General features: G+C 35.2%; 1 protein-coding gene across 3 annotated transcripts in view; it reads right to left on the reverse strand.

Annotated features, from left to right (window-relative positions):
* The window catches only part of LOC110664024 (DNA-directed RNA polymerase 3B, chloroplastic), an 86752-nt gene that overhangs the window by 35894 nt on the left and 25329 nt on the right, over positions 1 to 25529 (reverse strand). Inside the window, exons 14-17 of one of the 3 annotated variants that reach the window (XM_021823549.2) lie at positions 13505 to 13579; positions 13305 to 13394; positions 12566 to 12613; positions 12352 to 12466 (exon numbers count right to left, since the gene is read on the reverse strand). In XM_021823549.2, coding sequence (XP_021679241.2) covers positions 12352 to 12466; positions 12566 to 12613; positions 13305 to 13394; positions 13505 to 13579 — 328 coding nt within the window. Of the gene's footprint in view, positions 1 to 12351; positions 12467 to 12565; positions 12614 to 13304; positions 13395 to 13502; positions 13580 to 25529 lie in introns of those variants that run through there. The other 2 variants (XR_002496624.2, XR_009145618.1) reach the window with 2 other exon arrangements.

Raw genomic sequence — 25529 nt, forward strand, 5'->3', positions numbered from 1 at the left:
GATCATGGGATGATCCGACTTACCTATGAAGAAGCTATATCGTATATAGACTCTTCTCAAAATGGATTGATGCTATGAACCGAGATTGATTCCATGTATAAGAATCAAGTTTGGGATCTTGTTGACTCCACCTAAAGGTATTGTACCTATAGGGAACAAATGGGTTTTCAAGAAGAAAATTGGTTCTGATGGAAAGGTAGAGACCTATAAGGCAAGGCTAGTAGCGAAAGGGGTTTCGCCAAAGGCAAGGAATAGATTATGAGGAGACTTTCGCTGCCATGCTTAAATCAATTAGGATTTTATTAGCAATAAATAGCATACTATGATTATGAGATTTAATGCGATGGATGTCAAAACAGCCTTTCTCAATGGATACATTGAAGAAAAACATTTTCATGGAACAACCTAAGGGATTTGAATCCCAAGATGGTTCCAAGGTATGCAAGCTAAAAGCGATCCATTTATGGGTTGAAACAAGCTTCGAGGAGTTGGAACATCCGCTTTGATGAAGCCATTAAATCTTTTGGTTTTATCAAAATGAGGATGAGCCATGTGTATATAAGAAGGTTAGTGACAAAGTGCTATCACTTTCCTTGTCTTATATGTGGATGACATAACGTTGATGGGCAATGACATGTATGTTGGACTACTATAAAGGTATGGTTGTCAAACAGCATTCTCCATGAAAGACTTTAGGGAGGCAACCTATATTCTTGGGATTCGTGATCTACAGAGATAGAGCTAAAAGAATAATTGGTTTATCCAAAGTCTATACTTGAAAAAGGTGTTAAAGAGGTTTAACATGCTTTATTCCAAGAGAGGATTGTTACCAGTGAGACATGGTATCCACCTTTCTAAAGAGATGTCTCCAAAGACACCTCAAGAAAGAGATAAGATGGCCAGGATTCCATATGCTTCGGCTATTGGAAGTTTAATGTATGCAATGTTGTGTACTAGGCCTGGATATCGCATATTACGCCATAGTTTGACTAAGGTGTATCAATCCAATCCAGTTTGGAACATCGATAGTTGGTCAAGCAATATCCTTAAGTACTTGAGAAGAAACTAAGGATTTATTCTGATTTATGGAGGTGGGAGACTGCAATTGGATGGTTATACTAATTCCTCGATTTCCAATCATCAGATATCGGCGATAAGAAAGTCTACCTCTAGATATGTGTTCATTTCAATGGAGGTGCAGCTCGGGCCTGAAGAGTTCCAAACAGAGCACGATCGGCAGATTCCACTAATGAGGCCGAAAGTATATCACGTCGCATCGGATGCCGCAGCGAAGCCTGCTTTGGATAAAGTTGAAGTTCGTGATGTAACTTACAAAAGTAGTTCCTTCCATTGAGTCGCCAGCCCACTACACACTGTGACAACAATGGAGCAAACATGCAAACAGGCTAAGGAACTAAGGTCTCACCAAAATCCAAACACATAGAAAGGCAACAAACCACATTATCGTAGATATAGTTGGGCAAGGCGATATAGCCATGCAGAATAACATCACCGAAAATCCAAATGATCCATTCACTAAGCCTTTGTCACAAGCTCAAGCTAGGACCGACATCTTAAGAAGTATGGGCCCAAGGCATTGTAATGAATGGCTCTAGTGCTAGTGTTGGAGATTGTTAGTAGTATGCCCTAGAGCATATCATTTTGTATGTATCTTGTACATATTTTATTAATAAAAGGCATTTCACTTTTCCGCTTATATAATATATTTATGTGTAATAGAAAATGTCCATTGATATTTTGTTAGAAATATTATTCTGTTGTTAAGAATATGAGTGAGTATTTCTAGCACAAAGCATCATAAATTGGTTCACAATCGAGGATACTTAACAATAAGGACATGACTTATCCGTAAAGATTGTAATCATGTTTGTTCCTAAGGTATTTATATGAGATATAAATAAGATGGAGTGGTGAGTCTCATGCCACATAACAAACATGATAGGCACTTATACATGATAAGTAGGTTAACCAGTGACGATATGACAAACACATGGAGTTTACTCTTGTCAATGCATTGTCATATATCATATCAAGCATATAATCTTTAGACTCGAGATAACACAGCTTATCTTGTATATAGGTGGTTTGAGTTTGATACTGCTTTCATACTTGTACTGTGTATGGGTATATGGACATGTGTTGGCTCCTACTAATTATATATAGAGATAAGTATTGATCAAGATGGAATCCGTTACCCTAAGTAAAAAGGGATAAAATTCTATTTAATTGTTCTTGATGTTTCAAGTTCCCGCCAGATCGATTTAGTCGAAAAAGAGTTTGACAAGAAAATCTAATTAATCAAGAACTGAAATTAAAAGATAACATAATATTCATAGCAAATGGAGTTTGACATAAACCATGACTCCAAAGACTTAATTGGAATTTAGTAACTGATAGATTCTAGTGCATGGTAAGATATGATTAAAAGTTAATTTAAGGTATTTCTTATTACTAATTGTGTGGCCATGGCATATTATGCTAGGTGTCAACCATGGCATATGAAATGCCCAAATGATTTAGAGAAATCATTTACTGTAAGAAAGAGTTCTAATGATATTAAGAGTTAATATCATTTCTCATTGCCACAAGTAATGAGCCTAGTAAGTCACAAATCTACACAAGCAAATCACCATTTAAAATGTGATTTAATTGATTAATTAAAGAGTTTAATTAATTAATTAAAGAGGTTTGATTTGCAATAAGATTGCAAAGTCCCTAGCATTACTTGAAACTAAATCTAGGTTATTGGATGTATAGTATAAATTAAATTTATATTTAATTGATTAAATATGAATTTAATTGTGAGAAATTAATTAATGGAGATTAATTAATTAATTTATTTATATTTGATATAAATTGATTTAAAGAGGAGAAATTATAATTTTGGGTTGAGAACTCAAATTAAAAAATAAGGACAAATTGGTCTTTTCACATAGTGACGTGGCACCATGAGATGGTGACACATAGCACCATATGATCTTGCCACTTGTCTTCCTATGATGGAAGACCACTTGTCATGATTTAAATGGAGCTTGACACTTGACTTCACGAGATTAAATCAAATAATAATAAAATGGGATCTTGTGATGACATGTGGCAAGGGAGTTAGGGTTTGACCTAAGTACATAAAGAAAGGTTATAAAAAATCAGCCACTCCTCTCTTTTCTCTCATGTTGGTCGGCAACATGGAGTTCTCTTCTCCTCTTCAGTTTCTCAATTGATTTAAAGAGAAAACTTTGATTTCCTCTTGAATTAAAATTATTAGAAAGTGTTTCTAACACTCCAATACATTCATACAACCTTCACAGAGCATAAACTCCATCTCAAAATTAGTTGACAAGGCTTGAGAAGTCAATCTAGGAGCTGTCATTGCATCTTTGGTGTGTGCTTGTGGTGGACAAACTAGAGGGACAACATCTGGGGTCCTAACAACATCCTAAGAGGCTTCAATTGTTCATCAAGAGGTTAGTACCAAAAAATCTCTCTATTAGTTAGGTTTAATTAAATTAAATGTTAATTAATAATCTTTAATGGCAAATGAAATTTTAATGCATGCTAAAATATGTTTTGGTATGCAGTTGGGCATTAAAAATTGATTAGAATCATAAGACACTTGGTATGGTGCATGTAACCTTAGAAATAATTTTTGAAATTCAATGTTCTAATGTCCTTTATTCACGCTTCCACTCCTTCAATTGGCATCAGAGCCACTATATTTGCCATTAAGAATGTTTATGAGGTTTAATTGTGTGATTGGATCAAATTTGGATTGATCTAAAGCTGGTTGGGTGCTCAAGAGGGGCGGCTTGAATGAGAAACACGCCCCAAGGTGTTTGAATTTTGGGCTTAGTTTTGGGCCCATTATGTAATTGTTGTGTATTTTAAGGCCTATAATTAAGTCCATACCTAATTAAATTGTTTAATTAAGAATTTTAATCACACAATGAATTTTTGAAAATTGTTTTCAAAGTATTAAATTTGGAAAAAGGTTTCTAAATTTAGAATTATTTGAATAAGATTCAAATTTAATTTTGGTTGAATATGTGATATTCAATTTAATTTCTAGTATGTATATTTTATTTACTTGTTAAATTTTAATATGCATGATGGATGATCATGGACAATAAAAGACCAATGTGATTGGATTTATTTCTTTTATTTTTCTTTAGGATGTAAAATAATTAATTTTATTTTAAAGGCATGTATTATAAATGTTGTAATAATTTAGGTTGTAATTTCATTTATTTGAGGACTTTAAGATCCATATTCTTGTAAACTCGCCTTGGTATGCCAAGGATTATAATGTAATTGGATTGCAAGAAGATCAAGGAGGTCAAGAGCATTGGTGGGACCAGTGGGAGAAAATTAAGATCGAGTGTTGATTATGTATTCTTTCAGCAACTCTTGTAAAATGAATGAATGAAATACACCAAGGAATGCCCTGATTCAATTCTTAGTGGCTTAGAAATTGAATCCCTTAGAAAGTCCATAATCATACCATATTATTTGTTTATCCATATATGCATAAGATGTATGTGAATGCATGCAAGTATATGATATATGCACGCTAATTGGATAATGTGCAAAGTGATACCATAATAGTAATTAAGTCGACCATAAAATCTTCCAAACAAATAATTAAGTTGGAACTTAGTATAATTAAATTGATTATATCATAGTCCTCCATTGAGGCAATTATTTCAACAAATTTTAAATACTTGCATGTGATGCATTTATTTAAGAGATTTTCTTAAGAATAATTGTTAAGCATAAGATGTTGTAAATATGTAAATAGTTGGTGGCCAATAATGAATTTGCCTGAGGACATTAAAATTATTTGCATGTTTACTGGCTCAATAGGATCAACTTAACTAATGCAAAATAAATCAATAATGGATGTGCCTGAGATTTTGAGCATTAGGGGCTAAATAAATTATTGAACCTCACATGAGATGTGATGGGCAAGGAGTTGCTCATGTATAGTTTATTGTAATTCCAATAATGGATGTGTCGAGGATGACCAATAATTCTATAAGAATTCAATTCCCACTAGAAATCCATCCAATTAGGATTTTCGCTTCCTACTTTGGAAGTGTAGGATTCGCCAAGTTAGTGGGAGGACCAACTCAACTCAACTCAACTCACCTTTATCCCAAAAATTTGGAGTCGCTACATGAATTCGCTTTCTCCACTCTAAACGATTTTAGGTTAAATCCTCGTAAATGTGTAATGCTTCTAGGTCATGTTGTACTACTCTCCTCCAAGTCAATTTAGGTATACCCCTTTTTCTTTCTATCCTCTAACCTAATGTACTCTACTTGTCTAACTAGAGCCTCCATATGTCTACGCTTCACATGATCAAACCACCTCAATCTCCCTTCTCTCAACTTATCTTCAATTGGCACCACTCCTACCTTTTCTCTAATACTCTCATTAAGGACTTTATCTAGTCTAGTATGGCAACTCATCCACCTTAATATTCTCATCTCTGCAACTCTTATCTTAGACGATACGACTCTTTCAAAGGCCCAACACTAACTACCATATAACATAGTGGGAGGACCAATTTGATTAAAAGACCATAATTATTTTAGTTAATTACTTGATACATTTATTAATTAATCTAGTTATTTTCTGCAGTTAATTTTTCTAATAATAATGAGCACACAACAACCACCAACATCTAATATCCTTGCGAGCATACTTGATCACAATAGGTTGACAAGACCTAATCTTTCTGATTGGCTCAAATTTAAAACTTGTCCTGAACCTAGAACATATTGAATATGTTTTAGACTCAAAGGTTCCTAGTCCCTTACCTCCAGAGGCCACTCAAGAGGAACTAGACACTTTGGACAAGTGGAAGGAGCATGATATGAGAGCCAAATGTTATATACTTGCTTCTATGACTAATGAGTTACAAAAGCAGTATGAAAATATACAGAATGCAAGTGAAATCCTCCTTCCCTTGCAAGAGTTGTATGGTGAGCACAGCAAGAATGCTAGGTATGAGATATCTAAACAGCTATTCCTCATAGGATGTCTAAGGGACAGAATGTAGAAGATCATGTCCACAAGATGATTCGCTTATTGAGCAGCTGGAACATCTTGATTTTCACATGGATTTCCAACTACAGACGGATCTGATCCTTCAGTCCCTGCCTGAGTCATTTGGGAATTTTGTGACAAATTTCCATATGACAAAATAAGAGTGTACTTTGGCTGGGTTGCTTAACATGCTGGTTATTGCCCAAAAGAACATACTAGGCAATAAAGGAAAAGAGGTGGCTTTGATTGCATCTTCTTCTTCTGTTGGAAAGTCCAAAAAGAAGAAGGGCAATAAGAATAAGAAACCTCAAATTCCTGGACCTTCCAAGAAAATAGCCAAATGTAGGGCAAGACCGAAACTGACAAAGGCAAGGGAAAGTGTTTTCACTGCTAGAAGAATGGGCACTGGAAAAAAAACTGCCCAGAGTATCTTGCTTCTCTGAAGGACAAAAAGGATAGATCTTCAGAAAGTATGTCTGTGTCTTGTTATTTAGATTCTGATGATACTCATAGTTCATCTACAGCTTGGGTTTTAGATACTGGTGCTCGTTCTCACATTACTTATGATATGCAGGAACTAGCAAATAGTAATACTTGCAAACACGAGATATTAGACTCTGTTGGTAATGGCTCAACTGTTGAAGCTTTAGTCATAGGATCTAAATCTTTATACATATGTGGACATGTTTTGTATTTAAATAATGTTTTTTATGTATCTGATGCTTTTAAGAACATCATTTTTATATCTAGTTTGACTAGAAATGGCTATGAATTTCTATTCACAAATGATGTTTGCAATATTTATTTTAGAAATAAATATGTTGGCTCGGGTTATATGCATGACGGACTTTATTATTTAGATAATAATGTTAAATACAAATCTAACGCAAGCAATCTAAATGAATGTAATGCCATAATGAAAATCAACTCAAGTTCAAAATATATTTGGCACTTAAGATTAGGTCATGTTGCAGAAGATAGGATTGCAAAGCTGGAGAAAATGGGGATTTTATCCTCATTGGGTTCTGAACCTACTTCAACTTGTGAATCCTACCTTAAAAGCAAAATGACTAAATCACCTTTTGTTGGACAAGGGTTAAGAGCTGAAAATATTTTAGAATTGATACATAGTGATGTATGTGGTGCATTTAAGAAAATGACTAGAAGCGGTTTTCATTACTTTATTACCTTTACTGATGATAAATTAAAGTTTGGGTATTTGTATTTAATGAAATACAAACATGAATCCTTTGAAAAGTTCAAAGAATTTAAATGTGAAGTAGAAAATCAAACAAGAAAAAGTATTAAAACTCTTCGATCAGATCGTGGAGGTGAATACTTAAGTACTGAATTTGATGAATACTTGAAAGAGCATGGCGTTGTCTTCCGACTGACTACTCCATGAACACCACAACTAAATGGTGTGTTTGAAAGGAGAAATCGTACCCTATTAGATATGGTACGCAATATGATGAGTTATACTGATATGCTAGTCTCCTTTTGGGGATTTGCATTAGAATCAGCTTTGCATATTCTGAATAGAATTCCATCGAAATCAGTTTCTTCCACACCTTATGAGATATGGCATGGCAGAAAACTGAATTTTAATCATGTTAAGATTAGGGGTTGTCCAACTTATAATAAAAAGCTGAACACTGATAAATTGTAAGCCAAATCAGTAAAATGTCGATTTTTTTGATATCCAAAAGAAAGTTTTTGATATTATTTTTATTTACCTACATCACAAAAGGTTGTGATAATCGAGATGCCATATTTCTTGAACAACAGTTTATTCAACAAGGCAGCAAAGGAAGGCGGCAAAGGAAGGCAAATAGAGTTAGAATTGAAGAATTCTGACCAACCAACAGATCAAATGGATATAGATCCATCTAGTCAACCTACACCTATTGATGAAACATCTACAGTAATTCCTCGCAGATCGACCAGGATATCTCACCCATCAGTGAGATATGGTTTTCTTCATGAAGATGAATAAGAGTTGTTTACTCATGAAGAAATAGATCATGGAGATGATCCTCTTACCTATGAAGAAGCTATATCAGATATAGATTCTTCAAAATGGATTGAAGCTATGAAATTCGAAATTAATTCCATGTATAAGAACTAAGTTTGGGACCTTGTTGACCCACCTGAAGGTATTGTACCTATAAGGAATAAATGGGTTTTCAAGAAGAAAATTGGTTCTGATGGAAAGGTAGAGACCTCTAAAGTAAGGCTAGTAGCGAAAGGGTTTCACCAAAGGCAAGAAATCGATTATGAGGAGACTTTCTCGCCTGTTGCCATGCTTAAATCAATTAGGATTCTATTAGCAATAGCTGCATACTATGATTATGAGACTAGGCAGATGGATATTAAAACAGCTTTTCTCAATGGATACATTGATGAAAACATTTTCATAGAACAACCTAAGGGTTTTGAATCCCAAGATAGTTCCAAGGTGTGCAAGCTAAAGCGATCCATTTATGGGTTAAAACAAGTTTTGAGGAGTTGGAACATCCGTTTTGATGAAGCCATTAAGTCATTTAGTTTTATAAAAAATATGGATGAACCATGTGTATATAAGAAGGTTAGTGATAGTGTTGTCACTTGTCTTATATGTGGATGACATTCTTTTGATAGGTAATGATATAGGTATGTTGACAACTGTCAAGGTATGGTTGTCAAATACATTCTCCATAAAAGACTTAGGGAAGGCAACCTATATTCTTGGAATTCGCATATATAGAGATAGAAAGAAAAGAATAATTGATTTATCACAAAGTCTATGCTTGGAAAAGATGTTAAAGAGGTTTAACATGCTTGATTCTAAGAGAGGATTGTTACCAATAAGATTTGGTATCCACTTTTCTAAAGAGATGTCTCCAAAGACACCAGAAGAAAGAGATAAAATGGCTAGGATTTCATATGCTTCGGCTATTGGAAGTTTAATGTATGCAATGTTGTATACTAGGCTGGATATCGCATATGCTGTTAGTTTGATTAGCAGGTTTCAATCCAATCCAGGTTTGGAACACTGGAGAGCTATCAAGAATATCCTTAAGTACTTGAGAAGAACTAAGGATTTATTCTTGATTTATGGAGATAGTGACTTGCAATTTGATGATTATACTGATTCTGATTTTCTATCAGACATCGATGATAGAAAGTCTACCTCCGGGTTTGTGTTTATTTGTAATGGAGGTGTAGCCAGTTAGAAGAGTTCCAAACAGAGTACGACTGCTGATTCTACTACAAAGGCCGAGTACATTGCTACATCGATGTCGCAAAGAGACTGTTTGGACAAAGAAGTTCATGACAGAACTTGCAAGTTCCTTTCATTGAGTCAGCAGTTCTTCTCTACTATGACAACAATGGAGCAGTCATACAGTCTAAGGAACCCTGGTCTCACTAGAAATCCAAAACACATAGAAAGGCGCTACCACATTATCAGAGAGATAGTTAAGCGAGGCGATGTAGTCATGCAAAAAATAGCATTAGCCGAAAATCCAATTGATCCATTCACAATGCCCATGTCACAAACTCAGTTAGACCGACATCTTGAGAAGATGGGTTTAAAATATTGTAATGAGTGGCTCTAATGCTAGTGGGAGATTATTAGTAGTATGCCCTAGAGCATATCATTTTGTATGTATCTTGTACATATTTTATTAATAAAAGGCAATTTCACTTTTCCGTTTACATAATATATTTATCGTTTACATAATATATTTATGTGTAATAGAAAAGGTTCATTGATATTTTGTTAGAAATTCTATTCTTAAGTTGTTAAAAATATGAGTGACAGTATTTTTAACATAAAGTATCATAAATTAGTTCACAATCGAGGATACTTCACAAAGGACATGACTTATCTAGAAAGATTGTAATCATGTTTGTTCTCAAGATATTTATATGAGATATAAATAAGATGGAGTGGTGAGTCTCATGCCACATAACAAACATGATAGGCACTTATACATGACAAGTAGACTAAACTATTGACGATATGACAAGCACATGGAGTTTACTCTTGTCAATGCATTGTCATATATCATATCAAAGACATATAATCTTTAGACCGAGATAACACAGCTTATCTTGTATATAGGTGGTTTGAGTTTGATATCGCTTTCATACTTGTACTGTGTATAGGTATATGGGCATGTGTTGGCTCCTACTAGTTATATATGGAGATAGGTGTTAATCGAGATGGAATCCGTTACCCTCAATAAACAGGGATAAAATCCTATATTTATTTAATTGTTCTTGATGTTTCAAGTTCCTGCCAGTGATGCATGTGATTTAGTCATAAATCTAATTAATGAAGAATCAGAATTAAAAGAGAACATAATGTTCATAGCAAATAGGGTTTGACATTAACCGTGACTCCAGCACGAATCGAGATTTTGTAACATAGAGATTCTAGTGCATGGTAACATATGATTAAAGGTTCATTTAAGGTATTCCTTATTACTGATTGGGTGGCCATGGCATACTATGCTAGGTGTCAATCATGGTCTATGAGATGCCTGAAATGATTTAGAGAAATCATTTACGATAAGAAAGAGTTCTAATGATATTAAGAGTTAATATCATTTCTTGTTGTCAATAAGTAATGAGCCTAATAAGTCACACATCTACACAAGCTAATCACCATTTAAATGTAATTTAATTGATTAATTAAAGAATTTAATTAATTAATTAAATATGTTTGATTTGCAATAAGATTGCAAAGTCCCTAGTATGACTTGAAACCAAATCTAGGTTATTGGATGTATAGTATAAATTAAATTTATATTTAATTTGATTAAATATGAATTTAATTGTGATAAATTAATTAATTAATTTATATTTGATATAAATTAATTTAAAGAGGAGAAATTATAATTTTGGGTTGAGAACTCAAATTAAAAAGTAAGGGCAAATTGGTCTTTTCACATGGTGACGTGGCACCATAAGATGGTGATGTGGCACCATAAAATGGTGACACATAGCACCATATGAACTTGCCACTTGTCTTCCTATGATGGAAGACCACATGTCATGATTTAAATGGAGCTTGACATTTGACTTCATAGGATTAAATCAAATAACAAGAAGATGGGAACTTGTGATGACATGTGGCAAGGGAATTAGGGTTTGACCTAAGTATATAAAGAAATGTTATAAAGAAAAATCAGCCACTCCTCTCTTTTCTCTCATGTTGGACGGCAACATGGAGTTCTCTTCTCCTCTTCAATTTCTCAATTGATTCAAAGGGAAAAACTTTGATTTCCTCTTGAATTAAAATTATTAGAAAGTGTTTCTAACACCCAATACATTCATACAACCTTCACAGAGCATAAACCCTATCTCAGAATTGGTTGATAAGGCTTGAGAAGCCAATCTAGGGGCTGTCATTGCATCTTTGGTGTGTGCTTGTGGTGGACAAACTAGAACGACTACATTTGAGGTCCTAAGAACATCCTAAGATGTTTCAATTGTGCATCAAGAAGTTAGTACCTAAAAATCCCTCTTTTAGTTAAGGTTTAATTGAATTAAATGTTAATTCATAATCTTTAATGGCAAATGAAATTTTCATCCATGCTAAAATATGTTTTGGTATGCAATTGGGCATTGGAAATTGATTAGATCATAAGATACTTGGTATGGTGCATGTAACCTTAGAAATAATTTTTGAAATTTAAGGTTCTAATGCCCTTTATTCACGCTTTCATTCCTTCAATTCCACGGTGTAGCAACCAATATGTCTGTTTTTTAATACCCTAATCAGTATTGCTGGGTACTCTGCCAGGCAATCTGACCTTCAGTAATGATGAGATGCAAAAAGTTTTAAGGAAATTAACTTTTACAGGTAAACTGGCTTGCTGCCAGAGCAATGAAGAATTTACCAGCTCCTCTGGTTGTTTGAAGCATATCAAATTTATTAGCACACAATGAAACTTCTCATGAAAACTAACCTAAAATGACATGAGCCCATAGAAATGAGACTCAAACGACAAAATGTTTAGTAACCTCAGGCAACATAAATCAATGAGTTAAATTGATTGTGGTTTGACTACAAAGCTTTGATAACTTAAAAAAGAAAAACAAAAAGAAGACACTTAGGATTTCTTCAGTTCATTTGCAATTAACAAAAAAGATGAACCATATGATTAGAAAGAATGAAAAAACAATGTAAACAAACAGTTCTGAATTTTTTATGCTTCAGAAAGGCATTTTTTTCTGCTTCCTTTCAAACTCAGACTCATGTATGTGTTCCCAGTGTATCAGAAGACAAACCTGCAAAACGCAAATCAGCATCTCTGCATGCTACAGCAGTCATCATCATGTGTGAACCATCAAGCGAGTGAACAAAATTTGGAGGGAATGCAGTTCTCTGTTTCCTAACCTCGACCTGTCATTCACATTACAATTTTGTTGGCAAGTGCTTGGGGAAAAACCAAAAAAAAAAAAAGAAGAAGAAGCTGAGAGCCAAACAATGGAGCAACTTTACCGAGTTACCCTCCCGCTGCAGGGCCAAAACCTGAAGTGAAGTTCGTATCTGCAAAACTAAGTTTAGTTAGTAGATTGCCATGAGATATAAAGGTGCAGACTGGAAAACCAGGCAGTGTAACTTTATGTCAAATATAATTGGCATCAGCAACCAGTTTCCTCATCAGGAGATGTAAAAGAAGTAAAAAGGAGAATCTCTCTCTCTCTCTCTCTATGTGATATGAAGTATTAATGACCATCCTAAATCCCTCAACCTCAAACATAGGAAGAGTGGGAATATTTCAGGTAAAAGTAATCATGGAGCTTCACTATTCAGGTCATTTCATCTGCAAGAGAAAACTAACAGTAATGCCAGAAAATTTCTAGGCTTTTTGAAGGAAGTTAACTCACCAATACCCAATTCAAATTCACTAGTTTTATCACAACTAAGCTTTTCCTCGGTGCAGTGTGCAGTGATGTAGGATCCTTAACGGATTTCCTGTTACAGTATCATGACCAAAAATCCTAGCTGTTACAATATGTATCAACTATCTCAATTTTCCATTACCACTGATACTGCGACAAAATGCACCATCCCTCGCAGATACTAGACTTTAATCTAAAAAAATGGAATATAAACTAATATTAAGAACATGAATGCAAGGCAGTTGTCACAATAGGATGTTGAGGATTTAGATTTATTAAGACAGAAAGCTGCATCAGATGTAAACTAGACCCACAACACAAGATGTGAAACTCACAAGATGTCGTTCACTCTTATAGTATGGTTGCACAACAGGAAGACCTAGAGGAGTTGTCCACCGCACAGGCTGATCTTCTAAAGCAATAACCTGCAATAGTTTCATAGCCAAAAAACACATCTCAATCAAATGTTCGATATTCACAATGCTGACTTGTTTGGTTTGATTTCAGCATGTGACAGAATCACACAAAGGTTCACCTTTGCACAATCACCAAGCCAATTCATTATATCACGTGCAGCTTGGAATAATTCCCCCAGGGCAGTCATTGTCACCTATCAAACAGTTGATTTAAACTTGTGAATAATTCAACCAACAGAAGAATTACATTTCTAGGTGCATACCATAATACCATTCAGTTGATCTACATATAAATTACACACATGCACACACACACACGTTAATGGCTTCAGATCCCTGTTATGCAATTCCAGCATCGACACACATGGCTAAAACATATTGGTCATATAATATATTGCATGATCAACCTTTTGATGAACTTTTGTAGCAATCAAGTCCAATTAGCTTAAAGAGGCTCTATTTCCACAATTCAAATTGCTACTTGCACAACCTAATAATTTTTATAAACTTGATTAGACAAAACTACTGCCAATCACTGATGTAGAACCATAGGTATTTGGGGATTTAGGTTGAGAAACAAATTCTCAATTTATTTGCTCAAAATCAATAGTCAATGATCAAAATAAAATCTTTGAATATGTAAAGATCCTATACCCTTTTTGTAGAGTTTTGCATCCCTAATCACATTAGGATTAGGAACCCTAATTCCAATTCTAATTAGAAAAATTAAACGAAACAAATTTTCTAAATAACAAAAATACTACTTTCTAATAATAATGTTGATAAGAACAGAATTCCCAAATAACAAAAATACTACAAATATTATAAAATCTTCTTAATTTTACAATAAAAGATTAAATAAAAAAAATCCCTAAATTTAGTCTTCCTGAACTGCATAATTCTCGCTCGGTTGGAGAAAAGTGTTATGTAACCAGATTCTCCATCACAGAAAGAATAGAAATTAGAGAGGAAATAAAGAGAGAAAGGGAAGAAGGAATAGAAAAAGAGAGAAGAAGACAGAAAGAATGGAATTTAGGAAGACAAGAATGGGGATTTCATTGACAATACTCTTGAATAGCTTCTTTAGTTACAAAAGTTGTTATTTATACAGCTTTAGATCTACCTAGTAACGGTTCTTGCCATTTTCTAACTAATTCCTAGCTAACTCTATTCCTTTATTACAATTTCAACCCCAAAGACCCTCTATTTATGTTTAACACCCTTATTCCCCTTAAGTCATAACATTCCCCACTTCTTGAAATCATTCTCGTCCTCAAGAATGAAGAAAGGAACAACAATCAGCAAAAACATATTACAATTATAGACCACATACTACTACTAGGACCTATAATGAATTTTGATGTTCAAAACTAATATCTTGCATACTAAAACTGGAAAGTCCTTTAATAAACAAAGGACTACAACAAGACCTTATTTTCTTCCTTTACCTTCTCCTTATTTCAAACTCATTCTCTTTGAGTAGTAAATGATTGCAATATCTCCAAAAACACATTTTGTTCTGTCTTCTCTTCATTTCAAACTCATTCTCTTTGAGTTTCATATGATTACATGATCTCAGCTCAAATAAAATACTACCAAGATCCCAATACTTTTCTTCTTCAAAAATTTCCATGTTTCCTCCTTTAATCAAAACAGTCTCAGGACGAGAAGCATACTTATGGTCCCTAAAATTTTCTCTTCAAATTTTTGTTCCACAAACACTTGATAGTGCCGATTAATGAGTTGTTGAATACCAAGAGCAAGAGTATCTGAAGCATCCCACATCAGTTCTGCAAGGAGGTTTTGGGTTTTATATATATGAGATTGCAAACCTCCCCTTGTGAGCTAGCTTTTGAGGTGGAGTTAGGCAAGTTCATATCATTTGATATCAAAGCCTCACTCTGTATGGGTTGGTGAGCCATGTACAAAGGTTCCCTGACGTTCTTCGGGAGAGATCAAGGTGAACTAGTCATGACTCCGATTGCTTCACGAAAACGTGCAATCTAGAGGGGTCGGGAATGATGCGTCCCACATCGATTCTGCAGAGAGGCCTTCAGTGTTATATATATGAGTTTACAAACCTTTCATTGTGAGCTAGGTTTTGAGGTGGAGTTAGGCAGGTTCATATCAGTATCTCTGGGAATAGAAACTATAGGAATCCTATTAGTACCCTGCTAGAACCATTCCCTCCCAACTTTAATATTAATAACATTGACATAGAAAATATGAGAATCATATGCATTACTAGAACACTTTCCTTCGAGAAAGACAAATTAGATATTTCTTCAGCATTTTTATACGAATCACAAATCAAATTGGAAGCTTCATTCACTATTCCAGCATCAAATATTTTCTTGCATGAGGTACCATTCGATGTCAATGGAAAAATAGCATCACCATCAACCATGTCTTCATTTTGCCATTGAATTTGATTGCTCTGGGACAATCTCCTCTCCATTACCTATAATATCAACCTCTTCCTCTTCCCCATCACCATGAAAAATTGTCACATCAACAAGGTTATTCTTCTTCTTAACATCAAAACCCCTTCTCTTCTTTTTTAATCAAATCCCATTTCACTGCCACTATTCCAAGAAATTTCAGTTCCACATCTCCACCATTCTCCTCCTCAAAGTCCTCACTTGCACTAGGCATATTAGCAAGAAAATCTTGCACCATCTTAGTCGTGCCCTTGTCATTCTTATGGGAAACTTCACTTAAGCCATCTTAGTCTTCATTTGGCTTGTTTGAATTTCCAAGAAGGTAATCTTCATCAATTTTCTATTTACTTAAGTCAAGCTTCTCAGATGTGCTCTGCAACTTTTCTTGTATTCTCTTGAGACCTTCAAGCAAATCCAACAAGATCTTTTCTTGCCAAGGTTGTAGTTCCATGGATACCCTTAACAATTCTTGAAGAGAAAAACTAACAGAAATAAGGGAAAAGAAAATAAAAAATCCCAAGTGCAGGAGAACAAAAAAATCAGAAGGGAAAATAGAGAACAAAAAAAGGGAAATTGAGAGGAAAGAATCAAATATTTTCTTGATATCTCTACAAGATGTCAACTGAAATAGACCTACAATAGAGGTTTGACACAAAGAAGTGGAATGAAAATCTAAAAGATAATCTGAGAGAGAGATTAGTTGAAAAGAGAAATAGAATTAAAAGGACGAATTAGAGAAAAGAGAAGAAGCAAAAAGATATTTGTTATATTGATTCTTGATAGAAAAATTTCAAGAATTTCAACAAAAAGGTTTCTTGAAGTACAGAGAGTGAAAAATTAAAGAAGAAAAATAGAAGAAAGAACCATAAATTAATAAAAGAAGAAAGAATTTTGATTCAAGCATTTCAAGAAATAAAGAAGAAGAAACAAGATCTACTAAAAAGGAAATAAAGGGAAAGAAGGAAAGAAATTCTAGGGAAGAAGGAAGAAGAATTAGAGGAAATAAAGGGAAGAAATCTCAGGGAAAAAAGAAAGAAGCTATTGAGAAAGGAAGAAGATAGAACAGAAGAACAAGAACAAGAACAAGATGACGAAGAATAGAAGGAAAACCCTGGAATTGAGGAGACTCCCATTTATCCGCTTATAGTTGCAATCAGAATGAGAAGATTTGGAAGCAATCCCACCTCGTAACTGTGCTCGATACCAATCATATGTAACCAAATTCTCCATCACAGTAAAGATTTGAAATTAGATAGAAAATCGAGAGAGGAAGGAAAGAACGAATAGAAAAAGAGAGAAGAAGGGTTAGAATGGAATTTAGGAAGAAAAGAATAAGGATTTCATTGATAATATTTTGGAATAGTTTCTTTAGTTACAATAGTTGTTATTTATACAACTTTAAATCTATCCAAAGAATCAAGCTTTCCGCCATTCTCTAACTAATTCCTAGCTAACTCTACTAACTTTCCATATTATTCCTTTATTAGAATTTCAACCCCAAAGACCCTTTATTTATTTTCAACACCCTTATTTTCTCATATGGAAAGTCAATCACTATATTATTTCTCTCAGATATTCTCAGATTCCTATTTAGGATTTCTTATTTAGAATTTCTTCCTAATTAGTAGAACACAATTATAAGAATTAATTGTATAAATATACCCATGTAGTATTAATTGAAATCAAGGAGAATCATCTCTTTCTACATGGTATCGTGAGCAGTTCATTAAGGAATCTAAATCGAATTTTTTCCGTCTGCTTTTGGACCGAAACCCATCATACCCTAGGTCATCTATCTAGGGTGACTATTTGTTCTCACCACCCACCATGAGAGACCTTGACCGACCGGCCGTCCCTCTAATCCGATTGCTAGAATTCAAGCACGTGAGGCTCATGAGCCCAACTCAAGTTCTCGGCGCTTTACTCGGGCCGGGTGGAGGCGCATCCACGGCCATTTCGACTCGATCAAGACGACGGCTTCAACCCCTTATTCCACCACTATGTGTCCGGTTCGATCCAAAGACACTATTAAAGGACTTTTAAGGTTTGGCTCTCAGATCCTATTTCGGTATTTGCTTGATTTGTGATTTTTGGTTATTTTGCAGCTATAAGCACTTTGGATTAGCGTTTCAATTAGTTTTCTTTGTCTCAACAAATGGCAGACAATAAGAATGTTATTTTTGATGTGATTCCGGTGATGACTACAATCACGAAACACAAGCTTCATGGAACAAATTACCTTGAGTGGAGTAAGACTGTTAGGGTCTATTTGCGTAAGGATGATCACCTTACTAAAGACCCACCTACTGATGATACACGGCAAACTTGGCTAAGGGAGGATGCTCGGTTGTTTTTGCAGCTTCTGAACTCGATTCACAGTGAGGTAATTAGTTTAATTAATTACTGTGAATTTGTTAAGGAATTAATGGATTACTTAGGTTTTCTGTATTCTGGTAAAGGGAATATCTCCCGTACTTATGATGTTTGTAACGCATTCTACCGTGCTGAGAAAGAAGATAAGTCTCTCACGGCTTATTTTATGGATTTTAGACGAGTATATGAGGAACTTAATGTATTGTTGCCTTTTACTCCTGATGTGAAAGTTCAGCATGCCCAACAGGAGCAACTGGCTATTATGAGTTTTCTTGCAGGCCTTCCTTCAGAGTATGAGATCATAAATCTCATATTCTATCCAGCTCGAGATTTCCTGCTTGCATGAAACGCTCACACGGTCCTTCGCATGAGAGTACTCAATCTTCACACCGCCAAGAGTGCTTTTATTAGCCGTAATCCAAATGGACAATGTGGTAATAGAAGAGGATATAGAAGAGGAATTACAGACTACAGAGGTAATCCTCATAATAGGGAGGCTAGTTCTAATAAAGTCTCAATATGAGTCATTTGTTATTTTTGCCATGAGCCTGGACGTACAAAATATTATTGTCCGCAACTTCATAGGAAAAATCAGCGATCACAGATGGCAAACATGGTTCTACAGTATCTTCCTCTGAGAAAACTGTTTTGGTATCTGCAGAGGATTTTGCACAATTTTCCCAAGATCGTGCATCTCTAAAGCCTACTAATTCTCACCGCAATCGCCGAGTCGTAAATCCACTACATGCCTTGTGTCTTCCTCATCCAAATGGGTTATTGATTCAAAGCGCATGCATCACATGACGTAATTCTAGTCTTCTATCCGCTTCACTCTAATCTCACTTCATCACACTTTAATCGATGGTTCTACTTCTTGTGTCATGGGTTCGAATCGCGAACTCGACTTCACCAATTTCTTTGTCATTTGTTTTGTATCTACCAAAATTCTCTTTAATCTACTTTCGTTAGTAAACTTACTCTTACCTTAAATTATTCTCGCTTTCCTTTTTCTCTGACCAGTGTTTGTTTCAGGATCTTATGACAAAACAAATTATTGGAAGAGGACGTGAGTCAGGTGGCCTCTACATTCTGGAAAATATGCACCGCGGTCGCTTATTTGCTCCAGTACCATAACACCTCTTATAGCTCATTGTAGATTGAGCCATCCTTCTTTGTCTACCATGAAGAAGCTGTGTCCTCGCCACTTTTATCAAGACTAGAATGTGAGTTGTGTCAGTTTGCAAAACATCATCGTTTGCCTTCTGTGTCTAGAGTCAATAAACGAGCTTCATCCCCTTTTGAGTTAGTTCATTCCGATGTTTGGGGTCCTTGTTCTGTTACTTCTAAAACTGGATTTCATTATTTTGTTACTTTTGTTGAAAATTACTCGTGTTACATGGTTATATTTAATGAAGAATCGTTCTTAGTTGTTTTCTATCTTTTGTGCCTTTTGTAATGAAATCAAAACTCAAATTAATATTTCTGTGCGCATATTAAGAAGTGACAATGCCAAAGAATATTTTTCAGCACGATTTCAGTCTTATATGACAAAAAATGGCATTCTTCATCAGTTTTCCTGTGTTGATACCCCATCCCAAAATGGCGTGGCTGAAAAAAAAAATCGGAATCTTCTTGAGATAACTCATACTCTTCTTTTTCATATGAAAGTTTCTAAACATTTTTGGGCGAATGCAGTTTCTACGGCATGTTTTTTGATCAATCGTATGCCGTCTTCTGTCCTTAATGAGGATATTCCTTATACTGCTTTGTTTCCTACAAAATCTTTGTTCCCTGTTGAACCACGTATTTTTTATTGTACTGCTTTGTGCGTGATGTTCGCCCACAAAGTTACTAAATTGATCCAAGTCTCTCAAATGTGTCGTCCTAGGGTACTCCCGGCTCCAAAAAGGGTACCGTTGTTTCTCTCCTACTCTTAATCGTTATCTTATTTCTGCAAATGTCACATTTTTTAAGTCCGCTCTATTCTTTCCTCAATCATCTGTGTATGAGAGTCAAGGAGAGAAGGATGATCTCTTAATATATACTGTCCAACCAATGTCTAGTTCTCTCCCACAGCCTGTTTCTTCTATCTCTAGACCTACTCGACCTCCCCTTGTTCATGTTTATTCCAGGAGAGTGGAGATTCCTAACTCAGATCCTCCACCACTACTACTGGAGATCCTGCACTTCATACCGATCATGATTCGACCTAGACTTACCCATTGTTCTTCAGAAGGTAAGCTGCTCATGCACTTACCCTATCTCTTCTTTTGTTTCTTATAATCAGTTGTCTTCTTGTTCTCGGTGTTTTGTTACTTCTTTAGACTTTGTTCCTATCCCTAATACTGTTGGTGAAACACTGTCTCATCCTGGCTGGTGTGCTACTATGAAAGAGGAAATTGAAGCTTTAGATGCTAATGATACATGGGAACTGTTGCCTTTGCCCACTGGTAAGAAAGCTATTGGTTACAAATGGATATTTACAGTAAAGGTAAATCCTGATGGTTCTATGGCTAGGTTAAAAGCACGACTTGTGGCAAAAGGATATGCTCAGACATTTGGGGTTAATTTCTCTAACACTTTTTCTCCTGTAGCTAAACTTACTTCTGTTCGCTTGTTTATCTCTTTAGCAGCTACATATAATTGGCCCCTGTACTAATTGGATATCAAGAATACTTTCCTTCATAGTGATCTTTAGGAGGAGGTGTATATGGAGCAACCACCTGGGTTCGTTGCTCAGGGGAAGTTGGGTAAAGTTTGTAGGCTTCGAAAGTCTCTTTATGGCTTGAAACAAAGTCTTGGGGCCTGATTTGGGAGATTCAGTGAAACAGTAAAAGAATTTAGTATGCAAAAGAGTATGTGTGATCACTTTGTAATTTATAGGCAATCATGCTGGTCTAATTCTCCGTAGTCTATGTGGATGACATTGTCATCACCGAAGTGACTCACAGTATTTCATCTCTTAAAACTTTCCTCCAAACCCAGCCTGCACCAAAGACTTGGGATTGTTAAAGTTTTTCTTGGGTTTTTAATTTATGTGTAGTAAGAATGGTATTTTCTTGTCTCAAAGAAAATATGTCCTTGAACTAATGATATATACAAGAAAATAAGGTGTTAAGCCATGCAGTGAACCAATGACTCCAAATTTACAACTGTTAGCAAGGGATAGTGAGTTGTATAAACATCCAGAGATATACCGGAGATTGGTAGGAAAATTGAACGACCTTACAAATACTGTCCCCGACATTGCTTATGCCGTTAGTGTGGTAAATCGCTTTATATCTTCCCAACTATTGCTCATTGGGAAGCCTTGGGACAAATCTTGTGTTATCCAAGGGCGCTGGAAGAGGTTTGTTATATGGTAATTATGGGCATTTGAATGTTGAATATTTTTTAGATGCCGACTGGGCTAGATCTAAGGTTGACAGAAGGTCAACTACTGGATATTGCATTTTTGTTAGTGGAAATTTGGTGTCTTGGAGAAGCAAGAAGCAAAGTGCAGTTTCTCGATTTAGTGCTGAATCTAATACAAAGCCATGGCACAATCAAGATGTGAGGTAATGTGGATACTTCAATTACTAGATGAGACAGTTTTAAGACCTCCTACTTATGTAAATTGTGGTGTGATAATCAAGTCGCTTCCATATTGCTTCTAATCCGATGTTTCATGAGCAGACCAAATATATTGAGATTGATTGTCACTTTGTTCGTGAAAATATTCAACAGATCATCTCAATAGGACACATCAAAACTGGAGAGCAGTTAGAAGATATTTTCACAAAAGCTCTGAATGGAGCTAGGATTGACTACATTTTTAACAAGTTGGGCATGATTAACATCTATGCTCCAACTTGAGGGGGAGTGTTATGGAAAGTCAATCACTATATTATTTCTCTTTATATTCTATATTTTGTATTCCTATTTAGGATTTCTTATTTAGGATTTCTTCCTAATTAGTAGAACACAATTATAGGAATCAATTGTATATATATACCCATGTACAGATTAATTGAAATTAAGTAGAATCATCTCTTTCTACATTCTCCTTAGTCATAACAAAAAGTCAACCTCAAGTCTTCTAGTGTGGAAGGATTAGGAATTTAGACAACAAAACTCTATCTTCTTCAATGGCAACAAAATTGATATGAACAACTTCATGCTTTCCTTTGCATCCTTAAAAACATCTAAACATAGAAATCAATCATGATTAAAGTTGACTGGCTCTTCAAATCACTAGGAACAATGGAATTTAAAAAATTTTTCAATTTTCATTGTCATCTCCACGATTGGATTTTCTTTGGTCTCCATTGAAGTTTCCATGGCTTGATTTTCTTTGCTTACTAAGATAGATTCTTTGAGCTTGTTCTTCTCATCAGCTTCAACTTTTTTTCTAAAGAAGAGATTCTTCAACATGTGTTTTTAGAACAGGTTCTTACATATGTAAAGGTTCAACAATCAAAGCTTCAGATTCTTCAAGCTTGAGTCTTCAAACGACTCTTTTTGATCTTCAAGCCACTTTTCAAATTCAAGCCACTCTTTTGTTCGCACTTTAAATCTTAAACAACTCTTGATAACTCATCAAACTCGCTTTCAATTTAAGCATGCCTCAAACCGTGACCTCAATTGAAATATACATTCATCCTTATAATCTTCCAATTCTCTTTCCCTAACTCAGAAATTTATTGGATATCTTGAAATTCTCTTTCCCTATCTTGTAAAATTTATTGGATATATCGATATTTGCAATATAAAACATAATAAACATAGACATTACCAACATATTTATTAAACCAATAACCTAGATTAGCTAATTCATCCCCGTAGTAATCAATGTTATCATGTAGTCTCTTAATGTTAAACCATAACATGAATTTTCAAAGAGATACATATCTCACTAAAAAATGAAAATTTCGTTATTTATGAATCGTTTCTACCTAATAACAGCAAAAAGGGGCTCTGCCAAAATTTTGCTAACATGGCACCACTTGCCAATCAATTTGGCTTCATGCCCGTGGCACGTCATGACACTTCTATCTCTTCCAATCAATTTGGCTTCATACCCGGTCGTTTAACTATGGAAACGATCTTTCTCATTAGAAGCTTGATGGAGAAATATAGAAATGTAAAGAAAGATTTACATATGGTTTTTATCGATTTGGAGAAGACTTATGATAGTGTTCCAAGAGATGTCTTATGGAGAGTGTTAGAACAAAAAATGGTGTCTACTAGATACATACAAGTATTGAAAGATATGTATGAAGAAGCAACTTCTATTGTGCGTACAGTGGGAGTGGACACAAGAAGTTTTCCTATCTCAGTTAGATTACACCAAGGTTCAGCTGTATGTCCTTGCCTTTTTATATTAGTTCTTGTTATGGAAAGTCAATCACTATATTATTTCTCTGTATATTCTGTATTCTGTATTCCTATTTAGGATTTCTTATTTAGGATTTCTTCCTAATTAGTAGAACACAATTATAGGAATCAATTGTATATATATACCCATGTACAGATTAATTGAAATTGTTATGGAAAGTCAATCATTATATTATTTCTGTGTATATTCTGTATTCTGTATTCCTATTTAGGATTTCTTATTTATGATTTCTTCCTAATTAGTATAACACAATTATAGGAATCAATTGTATATAAATACCCATGTACAGATTAATTGAAATATATGAGAATCATCTCTTTCTACATGGTATCAGAGCAAGTCATTTATCTAGGGTGATTATTTGTTCTCACCACCCAGCTCAGGAGAGACCTTGGCCGCCGACTGGCCGTTTCGACTCCAATCAACATTGCCAGCGTCGCCTCAATCCCCTCATTCCACCACTGTGTGCTGTTGCCTGATCCAGTACACCATTAAAGGACTTTTGAGGTTTGGCTCTTAGATCCTATTTCGTTATTTGCTTGTGATTTTGGATTATTTTGTTGCTGTCAGCACTTTGGATTAGCGTTTCGGTTAGTTTTCTTTGTCTCAACAAATGGCAGCAATAAGAATGTTATTTCTGATGTAATTCCGATGATGACTAAGATCACGGAACACAAACTTAATGGTTCGAATTATCTGGAGTGGAGTAAGACTGTTAGGGTCTATTTGCGTAGCATTGATAAGGATGATCACCTTACTAAAGATCCACCTACTGATGATACACAACAAACTTGGCTAAGGGAGGATGCTCGGTTGTTTTTGCAGCTTCGGAACTCGATTCACAGTGAGGTAATTAGTTTAATTAATCACTGTGAATTTGTTAAGGAATTGATGGATTACTTAGATTTTCTCAGATTCGTAAAGGGAATATCTCCGTATTTATGATGTTTGTAAGGCATTCTACCGTCGAGAAAGAGAATAAGTCTCTCACGGCTTATTTTATGGATTTTAAACGTATATGAGGAACTTAATGTATTGTTGCCTTTAGTTCTGATGTGAAAGTTCAAAGAGCCCAACGGAGCAATCGATCGTTATGAGTTTTCTTGCGTGCCTTCCTTCGTAGTATGAGATCGCTAAATCTCGCATTCTTTCCGCTTCGAGATTTCCTCTTTGCATGAAACATTCATACGGGTCCTTCGCATGCAGAGTACCCAATCTTCACACCGCCAAGAGTGCTCTTATTAGCCGTAATCCAAATGGACAACAGGTAATAGAAGAGGAAGTAAAGGAGGAATTACAGCAATGTATAATCAGAATGGAGAGGCTAGTTCTAATCAGACTCAAGAGGAGTCATTTGTTATTATTGTCATGAGCCCGCCATACAAAATATAATTGTCCGCAACTTCAGAGGAAAAATCAGCGATCACAGATGGCAAATATGGCAGCAGAGGATTCTACAGTATCTTCCTCTGAGAAAACTGTTTTGGTATCCGCAGAGGATTTTGCACAGTTTTCCCAGTATCAGGCATCTCTAAAGCCTACAAGTTCCCCTATCACTGCGATCGCTGAGTCAGGTAAATCCACTACATGCCTTGTGTCTTCCTCATCCAAATGGGTTATTGATTCTGGTGCAACAGATCACATGACAGGTAATTCTAGTCTTCTATCTACTTTTCAGTCTAATCCCACTTCCTCTACTGTTACTTTAGCTGATGGTTCTACTTCTTGTGTCATGGGTTCTGGAACTGCGAATCCTACTTCGTCAATTTCTTTGTCATCTGTTTTGTGTCTACCAAATTTCTCTTTTAATCTACTTTCTGTTAGTAAACTTACTCGTACCTTAAATTGTTCTATTTCCTTTTTTCCGATCGTTGTTTGTTTCGTGATCTTACGACGGCGATTATTGGTAGAGGACGTGAGTCGTGGTCTTTACATTCGAAAATCATGTACCGC

The sequence above is a fragment of the Hevea brasiliensis genome, chromosome 17 (genome assembly GCF_030052815.1).
Source record: "Hevea brasiliensis isolate MT/VB/25A 57/8 chromosome 17, ASM3005281v1, whole genome shotgun sequence".
NCBI lineage: Eukaryota > Viridiplantae > Streptophyta > Magnoliopsida > Malpighiales > Euphorbiaceae > Hevea > Hevea brasiliensis.